We start from the raw sequence: 18272 nt of genomic DNA, 5'->3' as shown, positions 1-18272 counted from the left end.
CTCTCCTTCTCTCTCTCTCTCTCTCTCTCTCTCTCTCTCTCTCTCTCTCTCTCTCTCTCTGTGTGTTTGTATGCTTGGACATGTGTTTCAGAGCACACACAATCCATAGTGTGTGTGTAGAGAGAAGCCCAAGGAAACCTCAACTGTTGGCCTTTAATTTCCACTTTGTTTTGATGCAGTTCCCTCTTGTTCCCACGGGGCTGCAAATTCTGGATTAGGTGTACCACAAGTTTCCAGATGAAGCTTCTGTCTCCTTTTCCCACCTCACCATGCAGAAACACGCCAGTGGGTCTAGTTGTCCTGAGTTCTAGAGATTTGAACTTAGATTATCTTGGTTTGTTCACCAAGGCAAGTTGTTCATTGAGACAACTCCCTGAAGCATATTTTAAGAGAAGTAGTTTGGTTTATTTTGTGTTGATGCTATTACCTTTTTCAAAAGCTTTCATTATTTTATGAGTTTCCACACTCTAGATCAAGACTGAATTGAATGCACCTATAAAAAGCATTAAGAAACCTCTGGACGGGAGTCCACCTCTGGATGGAGTGAGGATGAGCTATGTAGGCTACACCCACAGTCCTTTATGGAAGCTGGCTCTCATCCACAGCTGTCCTCTGACTGCTCCTAGAAAGCCAGGACTCCGGCATTTTTCCAAGACATCTATCAGGATTCCCTGTGGAATTTGTCATTGCTCTTTGGCTTTAGTCCCAAACTCAGCTTCTGTTTCTGCATGGCCTCTGGGAACTAGACACATGTTTCTCTTTTGAACCTCTGCCTTCTGTATAGATCCAAATCTGCTCTGCCCAACAGCATTTTAAATATGAATGACCAATCCCCACCTTGTGTTTTCTGTTTCTTTTTTATTCCCAATTGTGGGGTAATTAATTAGGGCACACAGAACTCTAGGATCTTGCTATCATTGTGCTGATAAACTGTCAGGCATTTCACAGTCACTTCTGTTTAGACCTTAGAACACGTGATTTGATCATCCATATTGAAGAGGAGGAACAAGCAGCCAGTGGCTCCCACAGTGCTATGTTCTTTGCTAAGGAAAATAATGCTCAAGATGATTGTGACTTAGAAAGCCGGGCTTTGTACTTGGTGTTCAGTGTGACCTATTTTCCATCATGAAAGGATCAAAGAAAGCTTTAATGGAACACACTGAATAGGAAGTGCTGGGTCCTTATGGCAGGTATGGCAAAATCTATATGAAATGATCACAGGAGAAAAACTGGGGCATATGTGTGTTTATACCTCTCTGCAAGCAGAGGATTGGATCTGAAGTCATTTATTTATTTATGTTATGATTTACTTCTTTTTTTAATTTTGCTACATCATAGACATGTTGTATTAGTTATAGATATCAAGAATGTTAAATATTCTTAGTGAAACGCTAATAGTAAGCTAAGAAACTATTTTGAACTGTAAATAACAACAGCTGTCATGTAGTGAGAGGCTAAATTCTAACCAACTTCCTACCAAGCACCTCACTGGAGGGACTGCTTCTTTAAATAAAGGGTCATTTCCATTTTAGAAAACAAAGAGACTGAGGATAAGGAGTAGACTTGCATGATGACGATGATAATGATGCTGATGATCAACAACACCATGAACAGGGAAGAGTTAAATACAAAATGTGCCTCTGTGATTTTTAGTGGTAGATGGACACAGCAGTCAGTTTGCTTAGAAGATTCCATGCTGGCCAGGGCTATATGTCAAGAACCAGTCTCAAAAAGAAGGAAAAAGAAAGAAAGAACAAATTCAAAGCCTGTGTTGCAAGTGGCTATACACTGAGCAATCTCACTGGCCCAATTTTTTCTTAAGGCTTTCAAGACAATGCAGTGAAAACAATTTTATCAATAAGTGGTACTCAGGTTAATGGAAATGAAATTGGAGACCCATCTTATGCCACAATAATTAATTCAAAACAAATCATAGAATCAAATGTAAAGTTTAAAACTGAAACTCTTTGAAAAAAACAGACTGTTTTAGTTTCTTTTCCATCACTGTGACCAAATAACCTGGCACAGAAAAGTTAAAAGGGAAAGATTTATTTTACTCATAGTTTTGGAGATTTCCAAACATCATAGCAAGTGACAATGATGGTAACAGTAGCATGCTAGAGCAGTTCAGTTTATGTCACAGTGGACACAAAGAGGCAGAAAGTGATCAGGAAGGGTCCAAGAGCAGCTGCCAGTGAATGACTTCCTTCAGCAGAGCCCCACCTTAGAAAGTTCCCACATTCCCCCAAAACAGCACCACCACTATCCTAGACCAAGCATCAAATCATGATCCTCTGAGGAATATTAAATATTCAAACCATGACATTCCACCCCTGTCATCCATATAGTCAAGGCCACCCCATTAGGCATAATAGATGGTTATAAGCCACCATGTGGTTGCTGGGAATTGAACTCAGGACCTTTAGGAAGAATAGACAGTGCTCTTAACCTCTGAGCCACCTCTCCAGCCCGGCAAATGCTTTAATTCTACAGTGTCTTACTTTGCTTACTATTGCTGTGATAAGCACCATCACTAAAAGCAACTCAGCGGAAGCAAAGGTTTGCTTCATCTTACACTTCCAGGTCACACTCCATCACGGAGCGAAGTCAGAGTAGGAACACAAGGCGGGAATCCAGTGGCAGAAACTGAAGCAGAGACCATGGAGGAATGTGACTTACTGGATTGTTTCTCATGGGTTGCTCCCAGGTAGGGAACTACCCATAGTGAGCTGGGGACCCCTAAATAAATCAAACCCAAATGCTCCACAGATTTGCCTACAGGAGACATTTTCTCAGTTGTGGTTTTCTCTTTCTTGATGATTGGCAGGCTTGGTACAAGCTTGTCTCTACAGTACTATCATTTCCCACATTGTTCAAAAGTCCAAGGTTTCAAGGTCTTCTGAAACCAAAGGCAAACTCTTAGCTGTGAGCCCCTGTGACATGAAAAGTCACGTATTTCTAATATACATATTTCTAATATACAGTAAACATTCCCACTGCCCACCACCCAAAAGGAATAGAATGTAGAAAGGGACAGGATCACAGCAAGATCCAGACTCAGCCAAGCAAGAATATTAAGTACTGGGATTCCATGAGCAGTATCAGGGGTACGTGCTATTGTGGTGTTATCTAGGGGGAGCTTGGATAGCACCGTTCTTACATCCATAGTATTTCCACATGGATTCTATCTCAAGCTGTTTCCACTTATTCCCTGCGGCTTCCCTCAGGAGATGTCCTTCGCTGTTAGAATTCCGACATCGTGGGGACTCCACTGAAATTTGGGCTCCCCCCTGAGACTATCATTCATCACTCAGGATCTCCATGCAGGAAGCCTGACCTTTTCAATTGCTTCCTGACACCTCAGGTTTTTCTCTGGAACCTTGGTGGAGCCTCCAAGACACTGTAACTCCTGCGTTCTGCAAGGCTGCAAAATCAGCGTTACATGGATGATGCCAGGGTCCGTTCGCCAGCTTGAGAAGTTAGGTGGATGCCTTTAGACAACAGCTACAGAACACACTGATTGCATGGGCAGCTCAATTTCCCAGGAAACCACCTCCTTGGGTTTCTTTGTGTGAACAGGGGGCTTTATTGGCTCCTCAAGGAAAGACTTTTAAAGGAGCCTACAGTGTGGTCTGGCAAAATTCCAATTGTTTCAATGCAAAGTGCAAGGCTTCTCTCTACAGGCCCTAATCTCTTTAACAAGACCTTCCTTGCCCATCACTGAAAACTCACCTCTTTTTTGGCCAGACCATATGTTTTCAAATCTATCCGCTCAGTTTTTTGCTTCCATGTTTAACTTTAAACCTACCTAAAATCAGTCAGTAATGTCCATGCCACAGCCTGAATGCTGTTTGTCTTGAAATGTCTTCCACCAAATAACTGGGTTGTCATCTTTGAAGTCAGCTTTTCCCCAACTTTTAGGATCTGAACAAACTTGTCTGCCAGTATATAATACTAGTCCAGTGCTTAGTGAAGTCCTTTTCCCCATCTGAGACATGACAAATTATCTTCACACTTTTTGCATTTTTGTCTGAATTCTGGCCTTCTGAGTCTTGCCAGAATTACTAATTGAGCTCTACTTACAGTCTACAGTGTTTCTAGCCCACACTCATCTCCAGACATCGTGAAATTCCTCCCTAAAATCAGTTGAAATGTAGAGGAACTATATTTTTATATTTAGTCATAGTCTCTGGTATCAATTTCCTGTATTAGTTATCTTTCCATCATGGCACCGTACATTGACAGCTTAGGGGAAGAAAATAACATGTTAGAGTGTTTCAGTCTACCATGGCTGGGAAGAAATGGTGGAGCACAGCAATTCAGTGCACAGCATGGCATTCCGGGAAGCAGAACGTGAGACAGGAAGTTGATAGCGATATTGTTCTCCCAAAGATCTGTCCCTAAACGCTCACTTCCACTAGATAGTACACACCTTCTAATGTTTCTATAATTCCAAAGTAAGATCATGTTGGAACCAATCTTTCAAATCATGAGCCTATGGGAGAGTCATTTTGTATTCAAACCATAGCACAGTCATAAAGCTTAAGTTGGGGAATACTTTATTCAATATAAAACCAAAATTATCTGTGACAAAAGAAGAATAAACTGGATTACATAAGCATGTACATGTGTTGTACTTTACAGGCCATGGCTGAGAAAGGGAAAAAGAAGCCTACAGGATGGGAAAAAATTCTCTCAAATCATTTTTATGATTAGACCTTTGCTATCAAAAAATCTATAAATCACAGTAGCAACTGAACAGTAAGACAATAGTTCAGTTTTAAAGTGAGTAAAGGACTGGATTAGCCATTGTTCTAATGTAGATACAAAACAGCTACTGAGCACAATAAAGCCACTTGACATAATGAATGACTAGGGAAATGCAAATCAAAACCACAACACGGAAATGTCATTGAGGATAAAGAGAAATTTTGACCTTAACATTCTGTCAGGACTGCACAATGGTGCAATTGATCAGGAAAAGAGATTTCAGTTCCTCAAAATACTAAACACAGAGTTACCATGTGACCAGTAGTTCCATTCCTATTTCTACATCAAGAGAAATAAAAACAAGGTTAAAACATACCAAATGCTCATCACCTAATGAACAGTTGACAATCTCAATCATCAACTTAATGAGAACTAGAATCACCTCGATAAAAGCTCTTTGGCAAACCGATGGGCCACTGACTCTTTCTGGGAATGTCTGTGGAGGTGATTATCTTGACTGGATTAATTGAGTTGGAAGACTTGCCTACTGTGGGTGGCACCATTCCCTGGGCTGGGATTCTAGACTGTATAAAAGTGAGACTGTGAGCTGGGCACAAACATTCTTTTTTTTTTTTAATTTTTTTTTTTGTTCAATTTACATCTTGGTTATAGCTCCATCCCTCCTTCCCTCCCAGTCATCCCTTCCTCCTCACCTATTCCTTAGAAAAAAAGGATCTCCTTTTCCCATCTACCCCAGCTCATTAAGTTGAATCAGGACTGAGCATGTCCTCTTCCCCTGTGGCCTGGCAAGGCAGTCCCACTAGGGGGAAATGACCAAAAAGCTAACAAGTGGGTCTGTGTCCAGTGCAGCCACCACTTCCAAGTGAGATTTATGAACCCTCTCTTGGATCCTCCTTTTAATTTATCTTCTTTTCATCTGTGCCTTGCAGTAGCGCAAATATTCTTGACTGTGTTATGATTATGAATGTAGTATGACTAACTGCCTGAAGCTCCTGCTGATGTAACTGTCCCCATCAACTGCAGCTAATTAGCCAAAACAAACCTATTTCTTCTTCCTTAAGATGCTTTTGATGAAATATTTTATCACAGCAACAAGAAAAGTAACTAAAACAAATAGTAAACAAAACAGCATATCATATACTAGGACATTATATGACAACTTAACAGAGGAAAGTACTTAAACATGTCACTATGGGTAGATCATAAAACATGATGCTAAGTGAAAGAAGCCAGCAAATAAAAGAGAACATGATGACCATGTTGTGTAATTCCATATATATTAAATTTCCTGAGGAGGCAAACATATGTAGCCAGAAAGTAGATCATTGGCTGCCAGAGTCATAGAGGAAGAAAAAATAGGAAGTATTGTCAATGGGAATAGATATTTGGGTATGATTAGAATATTTTGGAATTTATCAATATTGATTGCTCTATAGATGTTAATATGCCAAAACATTGAGTTATATTAAATTATTTTTTAAAAATTATACAGTGTGCCTTTAACATTATACACTGTTCAAATTATTATAGCAGCATAGAGCAGGCTCTCAGTATGTCTTCATTTCCCTCTTCTTCTTTTCAGAGAAGGCCACTAGTCCCTCATGGGTGACATGTTAGCGTATCAGAGGCTGTGGGTTCTCCACAGACGAACTGGAATTTTTAAAAATGAGAAAAATAATACTTGAAAACATGAAAACGACATGGTGTGGTGGCCTTACCCCTCCAACTCCAGGCACTACATTGAGAGATAAAAGAGAAGGACCTTTAACAACTTTTGGGTGGTTAAAAAAATAGGAGAGGGAAATAGAACTCAAGAACCGGACAGAGAAGCAAACACTCATAACTGCTACCAGACATAAATAACATACAAAGTATGATATGGTGTATGGTTTTGATGTGTTCAACCTCATAACACCACAATCCACTCAACATTCTTCATAACCCGTCAGCCACAGAGAAGTCCAAAACTGTGCTAGTGTCATGGCTCAGTGGGTAAAGCAGTTTTTGTGCAGCTCCAATGACCTGGAACCCACATAAAGGTGCAAGTGGAGAACTGATTCCATGAACTTTTCCTCTCACCCCTACACTTGTGTTGTGGCATGCACAACTCTACACACACACCGTGACTCAGCAGTTAAAAGCTCTTCTTGGTGTTCCAGAGAGCCACTGGGTTCCCAGCACTTATCCCGGGCAGTTTACAACTAACTGCAACTCTAGTCCTGCGAGATCTTACACCATCTTCTGGTTTCCACGGAAACCCTTCCATGCAAACACACACACACACACACACACACACACACACACACACACACACAGATTTTTTTAAATGTGAGCCCAAACTGAATAGAGTTATTTCCAGCCCCTGTCTAAGTGAGAGAATGTATACAGACCAAACTGAAGCAGCAACAGATAACTGAGGGTTTCCCTTCATGGCTTGTATACGTGCTGATCTCTTTAAGTTTGTGAAAGATGAACTCATCTGTTTGAAACCAATGCAAAATAAGACACAAGAGACTGTGATTATCAGAGCAAAGGAGCACAGACTTTTAGAGCCCCGTTGTGAAGAGGCACTGTGAAAACACTGACTGAACCAGACTGTGGGGGATGCAACAGCAATGCTTAAACAACTGGAACAACGTTATGAAGACAGGACGACTGGTGGAGCAGTCCACGGGAAGGCGTATCTCACCCCGTGAGTAAAGCAGTGTGGTTACCACTGAGTGCAACTTGGCAGATAAGTTTTGAAACCGAATTTAGAGTCAATAAATGCCAGGAAAGTGTGGTGCATTTCAATGGAGAACCTCCGATTCTGAAAACTGAGAGGAGGAACTAGTGCCCCGGTGTAAGAGCTGGCTTCTAGTATGAAATGCTGCAGCGGTAATGGCATGGTGTGAGTTTTGTTGCTTTTCTAAATGCACAGACATGCTGAATGGTGTGACAGATAGACAGTGATATGACAGGGTATTAACGGTGAAAAATGGTCCTGAACGAAGAGGCTCGCTCAGTCTGACAGCTGACCCAGAACACCTAGCGTACAGTGCATGCTTCTGCTTACATTTGGACAACAATAAAAATGCATTGCTTTAGCTGTCATCACAGTCATCACGCACAAACAGCAAACAAAAAGGGTACAGGAAGGAGGAAAACAGCGTCTCAGGGAAACAAGCATGGCCTTGGATAATCAGAAGCACATAATGGAGATGACGTTTGCTTCTCACTGAGAAATCTGTGTTTCAGAACAAACTGCTTGGAACATATGAAGTACTAGTTGGATGACAAAGAATAAACTCACAAGGTGGAGTGAAAAGAAACACAACTGTTGCTTTTGAATAAAGATGACTGAGAACTTGGTGGTCATACTCAGTTTGGTTTTTCAGTTCAAGGACTTCTTGCAGGATTGCAAGTGACTCATTTATCTGCTTGTTCTCAGACTTTGTTTACTTCCACCAAGTTAAATTTAATAAAACTGGCTTGGCAACGTGAGTACACACTTTTAAAATTAGTATATGTAATATTTTATATATGTTTATTTTGTCTAATACTATACTTTTGGGGCCTGCCAATGAAACTACTGAACAATTTTAGAGACTTTAAAAAAAATTTAAAGTACGCTTATTTGTTATGTATCTGTGTTCATGCGTATGCACTGTGCCACACATGTGGAAGGGGGGACAACTCAGAGGAGTTTATTCTCTCCTTCTATCCACCTCGAGGGTTCTGGGGATTGAACTCACACCATCAGGCGTGGTGGCAAGCACCTTAATCAGCTGAGCCACCTCACTGTCACCAGCCCTAGGAAGTTTTCTTATAAGCTCAACACAAGAATAGGAATGACTTTTAAAAAATTTAATTTAATCAAAACCTGGGGGTTAGCTCACGATTTAATGAAATTGTTGCCATCTAATCTTTTTTGGGAACAGTAATTAGGCACAAAATATCTCTTTTACTAATCATTTTCATGAGTCTTAAACGTCAATATTTCTGCCATTAGGTTTTCATCTGATACCACAGAAACATGAGTATGTTTTAGTAAATCAATTGGTACCAGAGGTCCCCTCCAAAAAAAAAAAACCTAAAATCAGTCTAATAGTATTTCTGGGACAGAAAAGGTGATAGTAACATGAGGATTAAGTATGGTTGTTGTCCTTGTTAATTTTTGTAACTGATTTCACAAATGAGTACTTTCTTTCAACTTGGGAAAGCTAATGTGGTAATTACCATGCAATTTACCTAGGGCATCTAAGAATAATGGTTGACGCTCAAAGCTCTGTTGGGATGAAACCTGCTTACCGGACGTTTTCAGCGCTTTACAAAAGAATTTTGAAGGGCGAAGTTGAACAAGTGAGGAAGGGGAACATGCTTAATGTCAGTGAAACAGCTCAGTGTCATGCGCAAACATCTCAGTCTCCTGCTCAGACAAGCCAAGAGAAGAGATTGGCTTATCAGAGTGAGAGCAATTTCTTAAGCTGAAATCCAGGTGGATTCTATGTGCTGCCTTGGGGAGCTCGGGACTCAGAATAAGAAAATCAACAAACAGTTTTAAAAACAGGTATGATAAGCACCTCAATATGGTTGACTTTGTGCAACTATACTGAAATTGGAGGTAAAGAGAAAAGAGACACAGCATCTTCAACTCTTACTTAAATATCTCTTTAACTGGGTCCAATTAAGACTTCATAAAAATGAGCCACGGGTATGACATTGACTGTCTAGAGGAGAGGAAGGAGTAAGTGTGTGTGTCATGTAATAAACATGTTTACACAGAAAGGGAAATAAGCAATCAAATCCCACAGCAAGCAGAATCTCTGATGCAAATGGGTGCTTAGGAATGCTCCATTCCATTAGGAAAAGAGTATAACTATCTGATGGTATTTTAATAATGCATCTTTGTTTTGTAGAAAGGCTGGACTGACGCTTGCTGCATGGACTAGGTCGGCCTGGCGCCTGCCTCTGCTTCCCAGGGCTGGGATTAACGGCTTTGGGAAAGCAATAACATGGACATTGTACAAAGAGCTTTTCCTGTTAAAACTTATTTCCAGGTAAACTCTAAAAGAAGGAAGAGATTCCAACACCAGCCTTCAAAATTCTCAAGCCCAACAATTAAATGCTAGAAGAATAAAAGCTTTCGCATCTATAAAAAGGAAAAATTTTCATAGTGAAAAAGAAAGCCTGCTGAGAAGAGCAAGTTCCCTGCACTTGATTTTCTTGCTTGGTGAGCACATTTCCCTTAGTACTGATACATTTTCAGAATAAAGGAAGGTCTTCTTTGCCTTGTTCTCCGAGGCTCACTTTAAACACTGCCTGTCCAAACTGGGCTCATCTTCTCAGAAAGAAGAAAGCTATGTTTCAGTCGGTAGCATCATGATGATCCCAATCACTCAGATCTGAACTTTCATATTTAACTTTATTTTTCTTCTCCTTTAATTACGGATCTGAAATCAAAACTAACTAAGGCCTGCCGACTTCCAATCACACAGATTGATATGACAGACTGTTGGGGACACAGGTTAAGATAGGCCGTGCCCAGAAGATCTCAAAGTTAAGTGTTCCCCTTTACACTTCATAAATACGGTTGATATTTCCGGTCCCCATTCTCCTGTGGTCACTTTTCTACAAACAGCCCCTTAGCTGCTGTGACTCTACACTCCCACGTAACACTCCGGTGTGCTGACTGAATACATTCCCTGATGTTATAAACCCATTGTGTAATTCCCCTGCGGGGACCATCTCTATTGGTCCCTGCTATCCACGGGATGTCCAGGCACTTGTCTCTACTAAGGAGCACCCTGGGCACAACCGAACCTCCCACTCCATCTACAAGCATCCTCATTATCCTAAGTACCTGTTTACAGCTCCCACCTGGACAAACCTGAAATCAATCCCTGCCTTCCTCACACCCCCACTGGTCCTCCCTCCCTGTCTATCTACCCTCAGAACTAACGCTCAAGCTCTCTCCTTCTATAAAGCATATCAAGAAATTACACTTACACATCACATCACATTAGTCTAAAATAATCTTTCTGAAACTAAGTAAAAAATAAATTCACATTTTGCTAAAATTCTTTGAGGTTGGTAAAGAGACAGGATTTTCTTGCTTATTTCATGGATTCTTCCACTGAGCTATTTATTGAAGCCCTCTTTGTACACAGCACTATATCAGGGTAGTGAAGGAAGCTACTGTCCTTTGATACAGAAAGTCCTAAACAAATATTTGTGGGTGAATAAATTGTACCTGTTCTCCTAGCAAGCAGCATATTTATTTAAGAGAGACAGAAAAAAAAAAGACTTTCAAACTCTTATTTTTAGGTTCATTTGACCACAGAAATCCTATAATTTTTAAATAGTCCCCAGGAGGCAGCCATAGGAAGTTTCAACAATTGGGTTTCAGATAGATTTTATTATATATTCACTTCCGCATATTCTTGAGAATTTAATGTCACTTTTGTAATGGCTGCTAAAAGAATGTTATTGCCTTTTAAAACCATACATTTTATCCTTCAGTTTGACATAAAATGCTATAAATAAATCAGATGGAAAACTATTTAGCTACTCGACATCTATAATAACAGGGGGTATTTCTACAATGCCAGATTTATAAATAGGCAGAGGCTCCCAGTTTTTGTTATTATGATTTAATTGCCCAAACTTCTGTTGAGGGTGTACATCATTTAGCTAACAAATATGTCCATAAAATAAGCATTATAATATAATACATATTCAAGGAAATGGATAAATGTCACTGTGGCTATTCTCTTGAATTGCAGCAAACAAGAAATGCTAAACCCCAGATGTTTACTTCAGTTGGCCCTGAAGGGATGTAGGCTGCTGGGTAATCACCATGGTTACTGATGCACTCTTTATGTAGGAATGTTACTGAGGCAAAAATGGTACCATGTATCATATAGCTTCCATCCATCACAATATACAGCTCATCATGCAGCTTTAGGTTTAAAGAGCATGCTGATTTTTGTTTATGGTGGGGAGGGGCATGGGAAGTAGCTCAATTGGTAGAATTCTTGGCTGGCACACAAGAAACCCAGGGTTCAAAATCCTATACTCCATAAACCCAAAGTGGCGGTGAGGCACACCTGTAACCCCAGCACTCCAGAGGGAGAGGCAGGAAGATCAGGGGTCCAAGGCCATTCTTGAGCACATAGCCAGTTACACAGCACAGAGCCATATAGACTTTATCTTTAAAAGAAAGAGGATAAAAGGGATATAGAAAATACTATTATAATTGTGTCCGATGTGTGTGAGAACTTGCAAAGCCAATTTAAGTCTCTGAATAGCATTCCTTCCTTCCAGAGAGGATTTGCTTTCTGCTTCTATTAGTTATCTAGGCAAAGTGCAGATCTCCTAAATCCAGCTGAGGGTGGAAATAATTCTAATTCAGGCTCCAGTCCTTTTGAGAACTGGCCTTTGCGAGGGATTCTGGAAGCCCTGCTTAACTTCTCTCCTCTCAGCCCTTTGACATTCAGCATCTTGTGAGAAAGAGCAGTCTCAGATGCCGGGCTCCCCCCTCCTCTAGCTGTGAACCCCACCCCTCCCACTCTCCTTGACTCCCCTGCCTCCGTAGCTTTTTGTGTTGACGCAGGGGTGTCCAATGCACCTTGTTTTTCTTCCCTCACTCTGCAGATGCTTGCTCTAAATTAACAGCCAGAAGTAGAACAGCTCACCACCCTACTTTGATTACTGCTGTCACTTTACCTGTGTTTAGCTAAGTAGCTTAAATTGATCTTCAATAGCTCAATACCTGGTATCTCCTCCTCCTCTCTTGCTCATCCTGCCTATATAAACAGGTCTCTCAGACTCTAACTTTATTTCCACTTGGACTTAGCTTATGATGGTGCAACAGAAAGTATCTTGGAGCTCAAACAGTTGAACTGGAATCCCTAGCTGAGTCTAAATTACTTACTTCTGGGGGGCTATGAATAAAATACCTGACAAAACATCTTAGCGTGAAGAACTACCATTTTTCTTGTTTTGGCACACAGTCACAGAAGATTTGGTCAGGGGTTCATCCCATGCTTTTGATGGAGCATGATGGTGGCTGAAGCCAGTAGAACCATTTCTTGACCTCATGGCTGATGGGAAGCAGAGAAAAAGGACCAGGGATCTTCAAAGACGTACTACCTGTGACCTGCTTCTCCCAACCAGGTCCTTCTCCTGAAGTTCTTAGCTCGTCCCCTCCCCACTAAGAAGCAGCAGCACTGAAACCCACCGCTAAAGCTAAACGTGTGCATTTGTGAAGATTGGTCCTCACTGAAACCACAGCAGAGCCTCTCACCGAGAGGTGACAGAAGAAGTGTCAATGCGGGAGGCGGTCCTGTAGGAAATCATGGCATCTGCATGCCTATCCAACAGTAAGTTTGGTGGTCCTCCAGTCTTCACCTCCCACAGCACTGGGGATAGTGCACAGGACACGCCCACCTTCTCAAGTGGGCTCCTCAAGCTTCCACAGCAAGCCTTTTAACCCCTGAGCCATCTCCTCAGTCCAGCTCTCTTCTCAAGTGATGGCATCATGGGCAAGTCTCTTCCTTCCATGCTTTCCCAAAAGTCCCTGGTACTGTAACATTTTATTTACAAAATAAATGTTGATCAAGCAGAAAGGACACAGAGAACTGACATCACTCTGATACTCAGTAATCAGGGTAATAAAAGCTCTCCTTTTAACTTTGATCTTCTTGGAGTTAATTCCAGTAGCAAAATTAAAAATGTCTGTATTAGCCATTGGAATAGCCATAGTTTCACAAGACTGCAGAGTTCAGCTGTTCCGGCCAGTGAGCCCCTCCTACTGTTCTTGTTAACAGCATGCTTCTTTTCTCACCTGAAAATCAAGTGAACAGTGCATTTTTTTTATTCATATTATTTATGAAACTTGTTCTTTACCTGAATTTGTCATATTCTTCTGCTTGCCGTTTCCACGGGCATGTCTGTATATTTGCAATGATCTGGAGATAGTCATTCTCTGAGTACCTAGGAGATGAAAATCAACATGGTCAGACAAGACAGTCTCACTCTAGCGTCTCCTACCTTTAGCCCTGGAATCAAGAAGAAATCATTAAATATCAGACTTGCTCCCAAATATCTAGGAACATACAGTTTGAAAAATATCTATATCATTATGATATGATGATGATAATAATGATGATGGTTTAGGAATGTGGATACTGCACATTTCATAAGCCAACGTCAGTATTATAAACGGTGAACATGTTCTTTCTGTATGTCTCTTTTTCTCTGTCTCTCTCTTTCTCTGTCTGACCACAAAAGCTATCTTTTTTGTTGGTTTGGGTTTGTTTTTGTTTTTCAAGACAGGATTTCTCTGTGTAGCCTTGGCTGTCCTGGACTTGCTCTGTAGATGAGGAGAGCCTCAAACTCACAGAGATCTGCCTGCCTCTGCCTCCCTGAGTGCTGGGATTACAGGCTTGTGCCACAGCTCCAGGCTCACAAAAACAATCTTATATTAACTTTAACTCAATAACAAATACTTTCTAAATGTTTAGCATGAACATATAGTTGATTGTTTTCAGATTCCAAGTTAATAAATACCTTTACAGTGGGCTATGTAGTTAGGACCCCCTACACATGTGTACACACACACACACACACACACACACACGGTAATCAAGTAATCATCTGGCTTTAATTTTCCGCAATACTTTAGAAATCGAGACTGGGCTGTGATGAGAAAGCTGAATACAGGCATAAAAAGCTCTAGACAGTGACATAGTCTGATAGGCTAGGCATGGGACAAAAATCCCAGCTCCCTTAGATCTGTCTCGATCTGAAATTCCACCATTAAGTATTAATTCCTAAAGCACAAAATGCTGTTTCATCTTTAAGGGTGTTCATTTGAAATGCAAATATCCCTCTGAATTGAAAAAAAAAAAAACACCTTAAGTTGTCTTTCCTTTCAGCTCTCAGCCATCCAGTTGCCAGCCATAAAAGATCAAAGCTGTGAGAGAGAGAGAGAGAGAGAGAGAGAGAGAGAGAGAGAGAGAGGAGGAGAAGGAGGAGGAGGAGGAGGGGTGGGAGGGAGGGAGAAAGAGAAAGAGAGAAGGTGTTGGTGAGTGTGTGGAGAAGAGAACAGGAAGTGCACAGCCTTACTGGGAGAGTGAGTCCATTACGCACAGGCATGAAATGAAGATTCTCCAAGGTTATCTCTGAGAGAAGGCATTTCTGACAGGTGGGGTATAGTCAAGCACAGAACTCCTTTGTAGCTGAAATTTCTTTCCTCTTAACTTTTCTCTCCCTTCAACAATGCTGGCAACAGGAATCAATTTGATTCCCACTGACTCTGCAGATGCAGATGAACCCACAAAAATCTCTTAAGAACACAGTGGATACCAAAAGCAGCACAAAACCAAGAGCGTCCACCAGAAGGATTACAAATAGCTGTAAGCACACAGTTCCCAAAGACAGCAGACTCAGATAGACCACTACAGGAGTCCTAGGACATTAAGTCATGAGAACTCCAGGCTCTGACTCCCAAACCATCTAGATGAGATATTTCCTGGCTGAAGTGCTTGCTTCTATAGGGTTGAAGACAACCAAAGACTTTCTGTAAATGACTATTAAGCTAAAATTAAACAGACAAACAAACAAACACCCATTCAGCAAGTTACCCAAAATATTCTCAATTCTGGATCATGAAGGGTCACTGCTATGACATCTCTCTTGTCTTGAAAAATATTACCAAGTAGCAAGTCAATGCGTTAAATCTTTTCAGAGTGTTATTTGGGACAGTCAGAGCACTGTGCATACAAGTAAGCAAACAGCTTTTGTCTACTAATCTCCATCAAAGAGAAAGTGCAAGGGATAGGGAAGGCCAAACACATATCTAATTAAATCAATGAGAATTGCAATTGTATTTGAAGTAAATACGACACATAATTGAAAAATAAAAGAAACAGAAATGTATTGTCTTATCATCAGACTAGATGTAACTGAGTTTAAATTTTATTGGCATGCTATTTATAAGATAAAAAAAGAGATGAACTATTTTACAATGTATGCCTCAGATTAACGAACTTGAAGATCAAGTAATAAAAACTATTGGAAATTAAAAACAAATGGGGAAAGCTAAATGAAATATGAACAAGTAGGGCCTGGTAGTACAAGCCTATAGTTCCAGTGTGCAGGGGTGGGGTGGGGCTGAGGCAGGAGGAGCAAGGGATTGAGCTGGGCCAGGTGCCATAGGAAGGCCCTATATTGTTTTAACTTATTGACAAATAAATACTAACTTTTTAAAAAAGAGGAAAATCAGCAGGAGACAACTTCAATTTTTTTTTTTTTTGGCATATGTATAATTATAGTCCCCATCAGAGAGAGGAAAAGCATCTTTGAAGCCTGATGGGATATATCACCAAAGCTAATGAAAACTATAAACCTACACACCAAAGAAACCCAACAAACATGAAGCAAAAGAAACACAAGAAAATGACAACATAAGAATGAATTCTTAGCACTAGCAAAGAGAAAAACCTTAAATGTAATGAACAAAGAAACCACAGGCTGCCACACGCTTCTTGTCAGGAAGAATGGGGGCTGGAAGGCAGTTGACTAGTGACGTAAACTGCAGAATGGGACTGGAGGGGAAGCTCCTTCTAGAATTTAATAATCAGAAAATCCTTCAAAATATGACGGTAAAACAAGGGCTTTGTCAGCAGCAACGCTGGAGGCAGTCTCTGGGCAGAACAGCAATGAGGGCAAATTGATGTCCAAGTTGACCAAAAGGTAATGAAGAGCTTGAGAAATAGAATATGTAAACACACACAGGAACCCCTTCCTTACTCTCCATTTCTTCAAAAGGCAACGGGCTGTGTCAGTAATGAGCTAGCCTGGCAAGCACGAGGACCTGAGTTTGACTCCCAGAACCCGGGTAAAAATGACAAGATGGCACATGTGTTTGTCATTCTGGCCAGAAGGTCCACACAGAAAGATCCCCGAGGCTTGCCGGCCAGCCATCCCAGCCTATTAGGTGATCCAAAGCCATGGCAGAACCTATCACAAAGCAGATGAACAACCTCTCTAAGGAAGGAAGGTATCCAGGGCTGATCTCTGCCGACTGGTATGTGCACCCCCCTCCAAACACACACATTTCTTAAAAAAAAAAAAAAAAGCAAAGAGAAAATTGACAGTTTAAAGTAAAGATGGTAATAATATATGGAAATGTGGAAAAACGCCTTGATGGCACCAGTGGGGTGGTAGAAGCAGGAGCAGAAGATGTAGACAGCACTTGTACATGGACTACAGCAGAAAAAGAGGTATTCGTTCTATCTAAAACAAGCAGTGAAAACGAAGAGAGCCACACAAATGTAATCGTAAACATACTCAAAGCAAGAGGAAGCAGATAAAAACAAAACAAAACAAAGAGCAGACAAATACAAAACAAATAGCGAGAGAGAGAGTGGAGCAGACACAACTACTGAACAGTAACATTAAATGATCTAGCTATTCCCAAAGAAGGCAAAGAATGAGAGACTGAATTCTCTAAAAGCTGTAAAGGGCATGTTTTTTTTTTGTAAGAAACCACCATCATACAAACATAAAATGTATAAAAGAAACAGTAAACCCCTATCAGAGGACTGAGAGAAGGGCAGGGGAGGAGAAAAGGGAGGGAGGGCAAGATTGGAGGGAATGAGGGAGGGGGCTACAGCTGGGATACAAAGTGAGTAAATTGTAATAAATTTAAAAATTCTGGGAAAAAAAGAAACAGTAGAATGATAACCACGAAACAAAGTTTGACTAGCTATAGTCACAATATAGTCCAAAACAATACATATCACTGTATAAAATCAATAATAATGAGCAAGGATTATTATGACAGTAAGGTAAGATCAGAAATAAAGCAGATAAACCTATTGCTACCCTGGCCAAGGAAAAGTGAGAGAAGATACAAATGAAAAAGTTTGGGAATGAACCTGAAGAGCAACTGTCCTAATGATATGATAATCTATCAACAACAGTTTAGCTGACTTAGAGGCAATGGATGTACTTACTAAAAGGTAAAAGTACCATAGTTTAGAAATAATGCCACTGCTATTTTAAAACTGCAATAAAAATAATTTCTGAAAATAAAACATGTATACAAACAGCTTTGTTGATTTTATCAAACATTTTAGGATTGATAATATAAAAACTCCAAGAACTTGAGAGACTAGGCATCCCCCAACTTACTCTATAAGAACTGTGTTGCCCTGACCCCAAAGCCAGAATAAAAACATTGCTTTAGAATGTACAAATATCCTTTAACAGCATACATACAAATATGCTCAACAAAAGCTTGTTGGATTAAGTCCAGCGCTACACAAAAAGAGTCAGTTTTCCTTGAAAAATTGGGATCAGGAATGCAAGGCTGGTTATGAGACCAGCAACCAATGTAACTCACTACATTAACGTAACAAAGAAGAACCCAGTCATAATTCTAACACGTGAAAATAAAAACAGAATTTAGTCCAGCCTAAATTTCAACCACCACAAAAATGTCAACAAATTAAGAAACAAAAGGCATTTTCACAGTTCAGTGATAAGCACTC

At 40.5% G+C, this 18272-nt stretch overlaps 1 protein-coding gene across 1 annotated transcript in view; it reads right to left on the bottom strand.

Moving 5' to 3' along the window:
• St8sia6 (ST8 alpha-N-acetyl-neuraminide alpha-2,8-sialyltransferase 6) overlaps positions 1-18272 on the bottom strand; it is a 121306-nt gene that overhangs the window by 26311 nt on the left and 76723 nt on the right. The window contains exon 4 of the mRNA XM_060372489.1: positions 13621-13707. Within this exon, the coding sequence (XP_060228472.1) occupies positions 13621-13707 (87 nt within the window). The remainder of the gene's footprint in view (positions 1-13620; positions 13708-18272) is intronic.

Source organism: Meriones unguiculatus, chromosome 19, assembly GCF_030254825.1.
Source record: "Meriones unguiculatus strain TT.TT164.6M chromosome 19, Bangor_MerUng_6.1, whole genome shotgun sequence".
NCBI classification, from domain to species: Eukaryota; Metazoa; Chordata; class Mammalia; order Rodentia; family Muridae; genus Meriones; species Meriones unguiculatus.
This window is presented reverse-complemented; position numbering and strand designations above follow the sequence as displayed.